Genomic DNA, 14,191 nt, shown 5'->3' on the forward strand with positions numbered 1-14,191 from the left:
ACACGTGTGGTTAAAGTATCGTCAGCTGTGTCTGTAGTGGAAAACAAATGTTGATAGTGTTAAGTAAATTATTAGTTTAAATCACTCTGCAATCAATCGTAATTCACTCGATTCACTATCCTCAACAAAATCACTCAAATAGAAATTAGTTAAGTTTAAGTTTACATGTACAATGTTTTAGTAAACAAAATATATTTCTATAGTTAAAATTTGTGCAATTCTTATTTTCATTCAATTCCTTGTTCCTATTGTGCAATTTAATAATATTCATATCAATAAATATTCTACCGAGAAAAAGACGTTGTCACGTAAAATCTTCGCCCGTAAAACCGACTTTACAGGCAACCGATTTTTTTTGGCGTAATTTCAATTCAACTTTGGTACCCTGTTTATGCTTTTCTGAAGTATTAGATGATTTTATTTCAGTACTAAGGCTGTCACACTATTGACAAGTATCTTTACGTGGTGCATAAAAATGCAATTTAAACTTGGTGTTAAAAATTTTGCGATACATAAACAGCGATAGGGGTTTACTTAAGTCTTCTGTGCATTTTTTTTTCATACTCTCGATACATGATCGATATGTTCAAAGTTGGTGAAATATATATTGCTTTTATGTTATCTCGTGGGAGTATTGAGATTAGTATGCTGGGAAGAGTTTAATGAAGCCACATAAATACTGCTCGTCTTCAATATTGTCTTCATGCTAAAGCTAATAAACTTTTTCCATCTGTAATGAAAACTGTGTCTTTAACAAAATTCTTATATACCACTTGATCAGAACCATTTTTATCTGGTAAAGTATATACATGAGTTTTAGACCTACGTGAATTTTAATTTTTGGTATAGTTGTAGCATGCTAAATTTTCCTATTACTGGCCTGTATTTTCAGCATTATGTCCAGACAGATTTTTCTTCTTCTTTTTCAGCCTTTATTCGTCCACTGCTGGACATAGGCCTCTTCCATTTGCTTCCATTAAGTTTACGGCAAAACAGCCTAAGCAACATTTGTTTATAAATGGGTATATTAAGCAATATTATGCTTGTTTTATGTTTAAATATTAATACTATTGTAAATAGCTTACCTGACGACTCGACATTTGAAGAATCTGGATTAGAATCGCTATCGCTTAGAGTGAACTTCTACTGTTAAGTGAACAAAACAGCTCTTTTACCCTTCGTATAAACTCCGTAGTTATCTCAGTTTTCATTTGCTTATGGTTAACGTTCCGCACTTGCTTTACTCCAAGATATTTATAATTATCAGTTTCACCCTTGGCCTGGATATTTTGGCCGTTTTGTATATCGAATCCTCTCGGTTGAAACTTTTCTCTCAGTATATTTAGAACACGGAACTTGTCTAGACCAAGATGCATACTAATATCATTCGAGAAGGATTCTACTGTTTTAAGCAACTAATCTAGGTAGCTTCGAGTGGAAGCTATTAATTTTAAATCATCAATATACAACACATTATTATTATTGTTAATTAAAATAATTTTCATCAAAGACAACATATAGGATGTTTTGTATTTCAATTAAATTCAAATCCTCTAAATTAATTATTATAGCCTACTTATAGGTTTAAGATAGTTATTGTTATTACATCTACATTATATTGTAAATTGTATATTTATCATCAGTGACAAACATAAAGGATAATTTGAATTGCTAAAATTTAAATCCTTAAAATCAATTATATTGCCTAAAAATTGTCAAATCAATGTCAAAATCAAAATACATATAGTTAGAACTCTCCCAAAAAATATTTAATTTTAATTAATATTAAAGTATCTTCAACAGTTTTATTAAGTAAAACTGAGTAAAAACTAAGTAGTCTTCGAACTTCAACAGTGAAAAGTTTTCAACAGAAGAAAGCAATGGGCCACCAATAGTGTGGTGTTATTGTAAATAAAAATTAGTGAACTTTTTGGAAAAAAATCTGTAAGTTATTTTAATCTTATAAGATCTACTTACGTCGAAACCAGTTCGTATGGTCTATATTACTTGATATTGTTGTTAATTTATTAAAAGGTTCAATATTTATAACACTTACGGATTTAATTTATTTCTTTATTTATATTAACTTATCTGACAATAATTTATTATATCCGTACGTAACAAATTCGCGAGCGCGGGTCTTGAGAATTAACTGGCCCTCCATGTAAAAATGTTGTATTTATATACGAAATCCTGATATACTAGAACAGCATCGAAAGATCGCATTGTCTTGCATCGAAAAATCGAGAAGCATCTAGTTGGATGATTCACCATAATTTGAATCGAGATCCTTTGCCAAAATTTCTACAATAAAACAGAATTATTAGTGAATAAAAACATGTTTTAAAGGTTAAAACTATGACTCATATTTTTACGTAACATTGCCCCCCTCTCAAGAGATGGTTCCTCCTGGAACCTTGTTGGGACTAGAACTAGAACGGTATGCTGGTATCGGCAACTGGACCCTCTTTTACAACTTCCAGTTGTATAAAAATGACAAGGGACGGTTTTCTCTCCGCACCAGTAACTATGCGGATTGCAACAGACTAACACCTGGACTTCGGTGTCTTTAAAGATCTCCTCCACCATATTTCGGATAACCCTCCAATCTAATTGGCGGCACTCCAACTTTGGCATGGCTAACTTTTGCACGTCGGACTCTAGTACGTGCCCTCTCAATTGAAGTAAGGCTTCCCATACATCTCGGTAGGTAGGTTGGTCACGGGCAGTGTCTTTTGTTACCAGGTAGAAAAGGTAACGTGATACATCTTGGAGTTTCAAGGTTTTACCGGGAGCTGGCACCTGGTATTGAAGTTCTGCAACTCGACCAAACTTCCTTCGAAAGACGGATGCCAACCCTGGTGCGTCTTTAATACTGGCCGGGATGGTAAGGGCCAGCGAGTAGTCATCGGGGAGCGCGAGTAGATCTTGCTTTTCTTCAGTGGTAACACCATGTCTCGCTTTACCGGTACCTTTATAGGCACCCATGAATTCCTCAAACGTGAGGTCAGACACATCGTGGACTTGGTTTACTTCCACTTCTTCATCTACGTCGTGGTCACCTTCGAAAGACGCCAACCGGTTATGGTGTACTATCATCGGCTTTCCCCTCGGAATCTTGCTTATTCGGTAGATGACATCGTTGATCTTCTCCATAATTAGGTATGGGCCTTCCCAAAACTGCTGCAATTTGGGAGCACAACCTTTTCGCTTCTTGGGATTATAGAGCCATACTTTGTCGTTCTTCTTAAAGCAACCCTTTTCGGCTTGTGTATCGTACCGTTTCTTCATTCGGTCGCTAGCGATCTGAAGGTGGGAACGGACCAACTCATGTACATCGTCCATTCTTCTTCGTAATTCGATCACATAATCTTCACCTGCTACATCTTCTCCAGGTCGACATCCAAACTCGAGATCACAAGGTAGTCGCATTTCGCGTCCGAATAGGACTTTGGCTGGTGTCTGGCCTGTTGATTCGTTCACAGCAGATCTGTAGGCCATTGTGAAGAACGGAAGATATTGGTCCCAGTCTCGCTGATGATCGGACACCATCTTTGTCAAATACTTGCCGACTGTCCTATTCATCCGCTCTACCATACCATCAGATTGCGGATGATATGCTGTAGTTCTTGTTTTCTTCATGCCTAGTCTATCACATATTCCTTGGAATAGATCGCTTTCGAAGTTCCTGCCTTGGTCACTATGTATCTCCAAAGGCACTCCAAATCGGCTGATATATTCTTGGATCAACTTATCTGCAACGGTGGCGGCCTTCTGGTCGGGAAGTGCGTAAATCTCGACCCACTTAGTAAAGTAATCCATTACTACCAACATGTACTTGCCTCCATTTTCACTTTCTGGAAATGGCCCAGCGATGTCCAAAGCTATTCTTTCAAACGGGCTTCCAACATTATATTGTCTCATAGGAGCTCTCCTTTTTCGGTGAGGCCCGTTACTCGTAGCACAAATAGTACATTTCTTACACCAGTCTTTTACGTCGTCGGAACTGTTCATCCAATAAAACCGTTCCCGAATTCGCTGAAGGGTTTTCCTTACACCAAAAATGCCCTCCCGATGGACTGTCGTGTAACTGACGAAGTACTTCGGCTATTCTGCTCTTTGGGATCACCAACTGTCTTCTCTTCTCTGAACCGTCATCATTTTCCAGGACTCGTTTAAGCAAGCCATCTTCGATGATAAATGAGTCCCACTGGGCCCAATACGTCTTAACTACTGAGCATAGGTTTGATATTTCCTGCCAAGGTGGTCGACGGCTTTCCTCTTTCTATTTTCGGATTTTCTGTATAACTGGATCTCTCTCCTGTTCTTCCCTTATCTTAGTAGGCGTCCAGTCGTCGTTGACAATCGTCGTTCTTAGCACTGCTGCTTCCTTGGATTCCGTTTTGTTGCAGTGGGAACACTCTGCTGGGCATGGCCTTCTGGAAAGAGAATCAGCGTTTCTGTGGCTAACTCCGGCCCGGTGCTCAATCTTAAAATCGTATTCTTGGAGTCGTTCGATCCACCTGGCTATCTGACCCTCTGGATTCTTAAACTGCATCAACCACTTAAGGGCGGCATGGTCGGTTCGGATTAGAAACTTTCTGCCATAGAGATATTGATAGAAGTGCTCTACTGATTTCACTACTGCCAGAAGTTCTCTTCTCGTGACGCAATAATTCCGTTCTGGTTTTGAAAGAACTTTACTAAAATATCCGAGGACTCGTTCCTGTCCTCCTTGAATCTGAGACAGCACTCCTCCAATTCCCACATTACTTGCATCCGTATCTAAGATGAACTCTCCTTCTGGCAGTGGATACCCCAAAATTGGTGCTGTTATTAAATGCTTTTTCAACGTTTCAAAGGCATTTTGGCAGTCTATATCCCAGCGGTATTCTCTTGATTCCTCTGTAAGTCGCGTTAATGGCTTAGCGATATCTGCAAACTTCTTAATAAACCTCCGGTAGTAAGTACATAGTCCAAGAAAACTTCTCACTTGATGTTTGTCAGTTGGTTTTGGCCATTCCTTAATGGAATCGATTTTTCCCTTATCCACGGCCACTCCTTCTTTACTGACTATATGACCCAGATAATTGACTTTACCTTGAAATAGCTGGCACTTCTTGGGGTTTAGCATCAATTGGGCAGCTTTAAGTCGATTAAAAACGTTTTCTAAATTCCTCAAATGATCTTCGAATGTCTCCCCCAAGACGATTATGTCATCTAAATAAACCAGGCATGTTTTCCAAGATAACCCTCTCAACACATTTTCCATAAGCCTCTCAAATGTCGCAGGAGCATTACAGAGTCCAAATGGCATAACGTTGAATTGCCACAATCCAGATCCTGTGGTGAAGGCTGTCTTTTCTTTATCTACTGGGTCCATTTCTACCTGCCAGTATCCAGACTTCAAATCCAAAGTAGAAAACAATTTACTTCCAGCCAATGTGTCCAATGTGTCATCGATCCGAGGCAGAGGATAACTATCTTTCTTGGTAACGTTGTTCAGCAAACGGTAATCCACACAGAACCTCGTCGTTCCGTCTTTCTTCTTAACCAGGACCACCGGCGAGACCCATGGGCTCGTAGAAGGTTCTATCACCCCGTCTTTCTTTATTTCCTGAACAATCGTTTCAGCTTCCTCTCTTTTCGCCTGTGGTAATCGTCGAGCTGTTTGACGAATTGGCTTAGCATTACCAGTATCAATTTTATGCTTAACAACCGTAGTTCTTCCAGTCTTTCCTCCTTTCGGTACGAAAATATCACGATACTGCCGAAGAAATTCGCTTTATTTCCTTTTCTCCATCTGATTTAGAGACTGTCCTGCAACTGCAACCATTTGGTCGAATTTATCGTTGGAATTATCAGATGTTGTCGCCTGACGGATTATGGATGTCACAGGTACACAAGTTCCTACTTTTGTCTCTTTCTTTATGGTCACTGGGTAGTCGTTGACATTGATAAGTCTCACAGGAATTTCCTTTGCCGAAGTCACCAATTCCTTTCCAATTATGATTCCACGGCCAACCTCATCGTCGTGGTTCCAAGGCTCCATCATAACAGGTCTCCCTTCGTCCACAAATCCCTGTAGCCGCGCTACTATGATCGTTTCGCTTCTCGCAGGCACGACTGTATCTTCTGTAATGGCTGCTTGCACAGTGTTGTCATTATGTGGATGGAGAAATACCTCCTCGTTGCCAACTTTGATTACCTTATTCTTAAAATCCAATTGGAATCCATGCATATTCATTACGTCCATTCCTAATATAACATCCTCTTCGATGTCAGCAACTATAACAGTATGGACGAACTTTTCTGCTCCAATTCCCAATTGTACCTGGATTTCTCCATGAATGTTGGCATTTTCACCTGTAGCGGTCCGAAGTCGCAACCTCGTTGGTAACAGTTTCTTTCGGCTGTTTATAACTGTCGGGCGTATAATGGTTCTGGTCGCTCCGGTATCCACCAACAACGTATGCTTTTTACCATTTATGTCTCCATCTACATATACACTATCTTCACGACATTTCAAAGAAGCTATTAGTATGAGAAGGTCTTTGGAAAAGTTCTGGGTCGAAGCTGCCCCCCTAAGGCTGACCCGTTCTAGTTTTCCTGATGGTGAGTTTCTTGATTTGCGTCGTACCTAGGGTGCTTACAGGAGCTTCGTACGTGTCCTATTTCGCCACAATTCCAGCATCTGATGGTCTTCGTTTTCTTGTATGTCATGCTTTTTATCATATTAACGAGCTGGTCAAGTTTATCTTCATCTCCTTCCTCTTTTACAGTCCTAACTTTACTGTAACCGCCAGAGGCCTGCGTAGCTGACTCATATTCGAGGGCGGCGGATAAGACATCAACCAGCGTCTTGTGACGAGCTAATCGTAGTGTTCTCTGCATTTCATGATCACGAAGACCATCAATAAATGTTTGAACGGCCAATTTTTCCATCATGTCTTCGGGAGCTGTTGGATAAGCATATCGTACTAATCTGGCAATATCTACCTCATATTCTTGAAGAGCCTCATCTTTCTTTTGTCTTCGATTTTTAAGCTGCGACTGATACATGCTCCAAATGTTCGTAGCCATATCGCATATTTAACCTCTTCTTCAGTTGTTCGAAATCATCGGTCTCCTCTACGGCTATGGTCTGAAGCACATCTAAGGCATCTCCTCGAAGAGCGATAGTCAGGTTTACCGCCTTTTCTTTTTCAGACCATCCATTTGCTCTTGCGGCTGATTCGAACTGTTTCATGTAGTTGTTCCATGACGATTTTCCATCGAAAGTTGGGACTTTAACATGAATAGAACCTCCACTTCCTTCAAATTTCGGCCGTGTCTCCAACTTACATTTCGTCTCGTCTTCTTTTATCTCCACTGTAATCGGATTGTTACCTCTCTCTGCTGTCCCTGTTTCCTCCATCTTCCTTTCCATCTCTTTCCATATCTTTTCTTCGAAGGCCAACATATCGGCAGCAACTTGGTTTTTTAACGAAGACACTCTATCGTCAAGAGCAGATATCTCTGAAGTGACTTTAGAGATGTTAGCAGAAACTTTGCTTTCCAGAGAAGAAATCTCGTTAGAAACTTTGCTTTCTAAAGAAGCGATGTCGCCGAATACTTTGTTCTCCAATGATGCGATGTCGCCGGAAACTTTGGCTACATCACCAGAAACTTTCGAAATCGACGAGAGGACAGCAACATGCTTGTCTTCAAATATATAAGTTTCTGGATCTAGTCCTTCTTCTAGCAAAGCGTTCTTTAGTCGTTGGACTAACTCAGCCTTTTTTCCGGTAGAAGCTAATTCTCTGTCCTCGAGATGTCTTCTTAAAATGGTCACTGTCAGCTCATAAATCGTAGCCATTTTCACAATTTATTTTATATTCACTTGTATTATTATTATAAGTCTAATTTATGTTCGATCCCACTTCTGACACTATTTGTTGTGAATTTATTAAAAGGTTCAATATTTATAACACTTACGGATTTAATTTATTTCTTTATTTATATTAACTTATCTGACAATAATTTATTATATCCGTACGTAACAAATTCGCGAGCGCGGGTCTTGAGAATTAACTGGCCCTCCATATAAAAATGTTGTATTTATATACGAAATCCTGATATACTAGAACAGCATCGAAAGATCGCATTGTCTTGCATCGAAAAATCGAGAAGCATCTAGTTGGATGATTCACCATAATTTGAATCGAGATCCTTCGCCAAAATTTCTACAATAAAACAGAATTATTAGTGAATAAAAACATGTTTTAAAGGTTAAAACTATGACTCATATTTTTACGTAACAATATCATTAAATAACGAAAATGGATGATGTTAATACTCCAGGGGCTTCCAGACTCAAAATGTTATTGACATATCAAACTCCTTCAAAGTAAGCAGCATTAACCAACTTAACTCCAAAATTCCCTTCCAATCAACATAATATTTTATATAATTACAATTTTTGTCCCATTAATGGCCAGTATCGAAAACAAAACATTTCTTTAATTATTTTTTTTCTACGATTTTCATATGATGAAGATTATAGTTTATGTATTGGTCTTTTATATAAATAGTGTACTGACGTGTTTGTTATCTTAATGATTCATATTATGTGTTGTATAATTTTTGAAATAATAATCAAAACACTCCAAATTTACTAGTATCTATCGGTGTCGTTTGAACTCGCATAATAAATCACAAGATATTTAAAATTAGACCAATCCAGAATTCCTTGTTCAATTAGAGCTTGTAGAATAATCCAGTATAGCTCAAACTAAACAGTACTCAAATTGTAATTATTTTACTGTTTTAAAAAATACATATTATTGACACTTTATAACGTGTTTTAAATAAGCTCCTCCTCTCTCAAGACAGACTTCATACCGATATTCCAGATTTCTCGTAATGTTATGAAATAAAGGTTGTCTCAAGTCCGCGAAGAAGGCTCTAACGGCATCCTTTAACTCATTTATAGTTTGTGGTGCCCGTTTAAAACGGCAGTTTTAGGCAAGCCCCAAATGTATGCGTCTGGAGATGTTAGGTCTGGAGAATGTGCAGGATAGGGGAAGTCAGTAAATCGTGAAATGAATTTGTTTGGAAAATTTCACTGAAGAAATTGACGAATTGCGACAGCAGTATGGCAGGATGCCCCATCCTGTTGGAAAAATTGGTCTCGGAATGCCAAATTACGTACACGATAAAATTGACGTACCAGGGATAAAGCGTGTTAAAATTTGTATGTACCTCTGTTGATTAAGTGTGACTTGCCTACCATTTTCTTCGATAAAGTATGGACCAATGATTCCGTGTCCCGAAACTGCACACCAGACACTCACTTTTGCGCTATGTAAAGGAACTTCTTGAACTTCATCTGGTCGGGCAAAGTCCAGAAATCGATTGGTGCAACGATTTACATGGCCTGACAAATGAAAATGTGCTTCGTCTGCAAACCATACATTTTTCAAAAATTCAGGATTTTCATACTGTAATGCAAGAATTCTGGAACAATAGTCCACTCTACTGTGATAATCCCTGGGATGTAATTGTTGATGTACCTGAATCAAATACGAAAATTCACCCAGCCCCTTCAGGATTCTTTGCAAGGAAGTTCGTTTTAAGCCAAGATGCAACTGTTCTGGTCTGGCTGGCTTTTGGATTTTCCAAGATTCGCTCAAAATCACGTTCATGGTTATCGTTGTTGTTAACTGTCCTGGGATGCCCTGAGTTTCCTTTTCGTTGGCACAATACATTACCCGTATTTCTAAATTTTTCAACAACCTTAAAAATTACAGCATTACTTAGAGAACGTTTATTAAACCGTTGTGTGAATTGATCACACGCGTATTGCGGACTTGCACTATTACGTCGGCCGATTCCGTACGAGCGAAAATAATGCTCCACAAGAAACACTTGCTCCTCTGAACTTTACAACATTTTTAACAATTAGGCCTTAATAATTAATTGTTTAAGGATTACTTGACAGGTCTATACTAGTTAATATTAATATGACAGCGCGCACAAAGAGACATCTATGTTTCAGTTTCAGTACTGTTTATTTTGGGCAATACTGTATTATCCAAACAGAATTTGAAATATGACTATTCACAAAATTTTACAACGCCTTAAAGATAATGTTTCGTTTTTGAAACTTTGGCGCGTGAATCCGTGAATTTATTATCCATATTGGATAGTCTACTAATAATACAACATATTTCAGTCTTAGCTATTATTTCCAACTGTGTAGTGGCTTCTTTGCTATAATAATTGTAAGTTAAAGTGGTATAATAATAGTGAGTCTACTCGTTAGTAGCTATTTTTTACAATTTTGTAGTATTTTTACCGTGAATCAAGATGTCCAGAGGGCATGTAAAATTTGTTATTAGTGTTTTGTAAATCCCATATACATATTTCATATATAAATTATTACCAGATAATATTCCATATACATAATCCCATACACATATTATTATCAGATATGTACGATAATACATTTACATATACGTATTCTGAAACGATCTTCTATTTTTAGACTGTCCGAATATGAAATGAAGAGACCTCTTTCAGTGAAAGAACTGCAAGCTATACTGGAGGATGATTCTGATTTAGACAAAGCGGATGAGATAGATGCAGTTTATATAGATGTGTCATAACAGATGAAGAGGATTTGGATGATAATCTTCTTATAGAGGAAAGAGCTTTGACTGATATCGCTGGAACATTCGAGATCCACACAAGGTCTCGAGATGAGGCTAAGACGCCCACAGAATTTATATTGGAACCATTTACAAGTTTTTTGGTAGTTTAATCCTCACCGCTTATCATACACTTCCGGGGTGTGGTATGTATTGGTCAAAAGACCCAGATTAAAGGCGTGGAGCTCGTGAGAAAGGGCATGAGTCGAAACACCTTCCAAAACATAAAAAGAAACAGTAGTAGTTTTGGATCTGCTACGTGTAATGCAAAACCCTCCAGAACATAAAGTTTTCTTCGACAACTTCTTTTCGAGTTATGCACTATTCCACATTCTAGGTGAAAGAGGAATTTTCTTTACTAGCACCATGAGAGAGAATATGTTACCAAGATGTCCTCCATAAAGTAGCAAAGTGCTTGAAAAGAAGAACAGAGGCGAGTTTGATCATGCTTTCGACAAAAATGCAGAAGTATCAGTTGCAAGGTGGAACGATAATTTCATTGTGACTGTAGCCAGCAACAATGGAACGGTTCATTAAATTATTACAGTTAAAAGATATTATCGGAAACTACGAAAGGAAGATTCAATACCTCAGCCCATTATGATTAATGATTTTAACCGACATATGGGAGGTGTTGATCTCCTAGATAATTCGGTATCAAATGACAGGATCCGAGTAAGAAGTAAAAAGTGGTGGTGGCCATTGTTTATGAACCTTGTGGATTGCACAGTTGTAAATTCATGGAGAATTTATAACATTGCGAATGACTCTCGAATCTCCAAATTGCAATTCCGTTCTTCGTTCGTTTTGTCACTGATACAGATCGAAAAAAGATTTACAGTAAAAACAGCTGCTGAAGAAGGTGACTGCGAATCAGACCGAGAGCCAACGCCATCCACATCTGCAAGGGGTCGTCCTTCTAAAGGAAATTTACCTTCTGATATTCAATATTGCCAGACTGGTCATAATATCGTTCGCAAAGAGGAGGAACGTGGACGGCGGTGCAGACTGTGCAAAACTAACTCTGTTTATATGTGCGGAAAATGCAAGGTTCACTTGCACGCTGACTGTTTTAGTGCTTTTCATAAAAAATGAGATGCCATACTGACGCTACCATACTGCCAATTAATCACTTTATCTTATATAATTAACTATTGTAGCAATATCTTCAGTTTTTAATTAATAAAATCAGGAATTTCATATACACACTATAAAACGTATAACTTTCAATTTACCACATATATTACGCCAAAGTTTCGATAACGAAACATTATTTTTTTGTATATTACAATTATTATTGTTTATAATTTTAAGTGAAATATTGTTATTATGTCTTTATTTATAAAGTATATAAACTTGAATTGCAAAAAATCTGATTATTTCAATGCTTGGCCATTAATGGGTTAAAAAGTAAAGTGTGTATAAATAGGCCACACAGTATCCAAGAACTAAACGAAAGGATTACAAAAGATATAGCACAAATTTCTCCTGAAACGATTAATAAAGTCTGAGATGAATTTTCATTTAGAATTGATTTCTGTTTGCAAAGACAAGTTCGTCATATTAAATTTGGGCATTTAATTTTTTCGTAGGGTGCCTTTGGTTTATACTGCAATATTAGTTAGGAAATAAAAATGTTTTTCCTAATTTCTGTATATAAATGTATATTGGCCATTAAAAGAATATATGTATCATCGGCAATAAAAAACTATAACAAATGATTTTAAAATATAGAGCTGTCCCATTTAAAAATACACATATCGCACCTTGAAAACCATATGGCAATATCTGCAATTTTTTCGTAAAATGACCTTTTAATGCAGTCTAATAGAAAAAAAAATCTATTTTTTAATTCTATTTAGCAGCATCTGCAACGAATTTTAAATTCGGCACCAGAAAGATACGTCTTTATGGCTTTTGTAAAAAATCCATTCATCTTTTTATGCCATCAGGCATTATCTGCAGTTGTTGCTCTTTGGTTCTAAAATAGGAACAAAAACTCAGATCTATCTGGCAATATCAGCAGTTAATGCCAAATGGTTTTTTAAGCCTGGCAAAAATGTAACATTGCCTGTAATTACTTTTATCTGTTGTGTTGTGAGTAAACAATCGTTTGTAATTTAGTTAAACGTAGTAAGAAGCAATACAAGAAATATGAACCATAGAAGATTGAATTTTCTACAATCTTTGCGAGATAACATACTACGCAAGATACGTACTTATATTTATATGTTTTATTTGAAGAAATGCATAGGTACTTTGTAGGTTATGTTTCGTGTATTAAATAATGTTGGATTAAACCTTTGTCGACCAACTGTACTTAAAAGTACCAGAATGTTGTCAGGGACAATTTATAAAAGTTTCTACATTTCACTTACAAAAATCACTAAAATTTCACTAGATTAAACAAAATAAATTTCTATGGACTAATATAATAAAAATTATATTTTCTCAATATTTTTAATTCGAAAGTTAAAGACCTTAACGTAAATACCAATATAATATATAACAATAACAATAATTATTATGTTGAAGGAGTTATTCCAAACAACCATAATACAAATTTTATTTAATAAAATAAAGAACGGGACCAAAGTGCTCACATCAACTATTTGAAACAATTAAGTTTTATTATATTTTGAGGAATAGCATTTAGGTCATAATATTTACATAAAAGTTTAAGAGTAAGTGAATGATTTATGATTACCGATACCGGAATGACGTTATAAATATGTTACGATTAGGTTTGAAATTTTTTATTACGAATTTCCGGGGATTTCTCTTTCTTTATAAGTAATTTTTAAACAATACAGGTAAGTATCAAATAAATACAAACGCAAAAAAAGGCTAACAAAAAAAAATGAAATATATTATGTTATAAGGATCCAAGTGATATTTAACCGTCATCAAAATCATGGACGACGATCGTACCTGGCACCCTCAAACCAAATCGAATTCACCTTCAGATGACAACACAGATGAGGAAATTTGTCCAAGACTGAATAGTGTTACTGATTCTAATACTCTTGAAAATAAAGGTGTTGTGCAGATAAGCTCTAAAAAAAAAGTAAAAAGAGGAAATGTCAACCGGAGGAATGGGCAAAAAATAAAAGAAAGAAATTACGCAATTATGTTAATGTAAAAAAAATGTGACCCTTGCTCGTAAAATTAAAGCAAGATGTACTGAGGTAAAATGCAAATCTGAAAGCAAAAATGTAACTGATGAACAATGAAAGCAATTATTTAAAAATTATTGGGCATTAGGAGACTTACATCTTCAGTGGAATTTTATAGGAAGATCAATGAAAAAAACTAATGTGAAATATAGAATAGTAAATCCAGACAGTAATCGTCGAACAAACTATGCCTATTTCTTTGAAGTGAACGGCAAGAAACATAGAGGGTATAAGCACAATTTTCGACGGAGTCGTGAAACAAAACATAATGAGTTACATCGAATCCATTCCTAGAGTGAAATTTCACTGCTTAAGAAAACAAAC

At 36.7% G+C, this 14,191-nt stretch overlaps 1 protein-coding gene across 1 annotated transcript in view; it reads left to right on the forward strand.

The window, feature by feature from the left end:
- LOC140450580 (uncharacterized) overlaps nucleotides 1-10,649 on the forward strand; it is a 34,282-nt gene extending 23,633 nt beyond the window's left edge. Inside the window, exon 6 of the mRNA XM_072544236.1 lies at nucleotides 10,529-10,649. Within this exon, the coding sequence (XP_072400337.1) occupies nucleotides 10,529-10,649 (121 nt within the window). The remainder of the gene's footprint in view (nucleotides 1-10,528) is intronic.
- The last annotated feature ends 3,542 nt before the right edge of the window (nucleotides 10,650-14,191 follow it).

This window comes from Diabrotica undecimpunctata, chromosome 9, assembly GCF_040954645.1.
Source record: "Diabrotica undecimpunctata isolate CICGRU chromosome 9, icDiaUnde3, whole genome shotgun sequence".
Classification (NCBI taxonomy): Eukaryota; Metazoa; Arthropoda; class Insecta; order Coleoptera; family Chrysomelidae; genus Diabrotica; species Diabrotica undecimpunctata.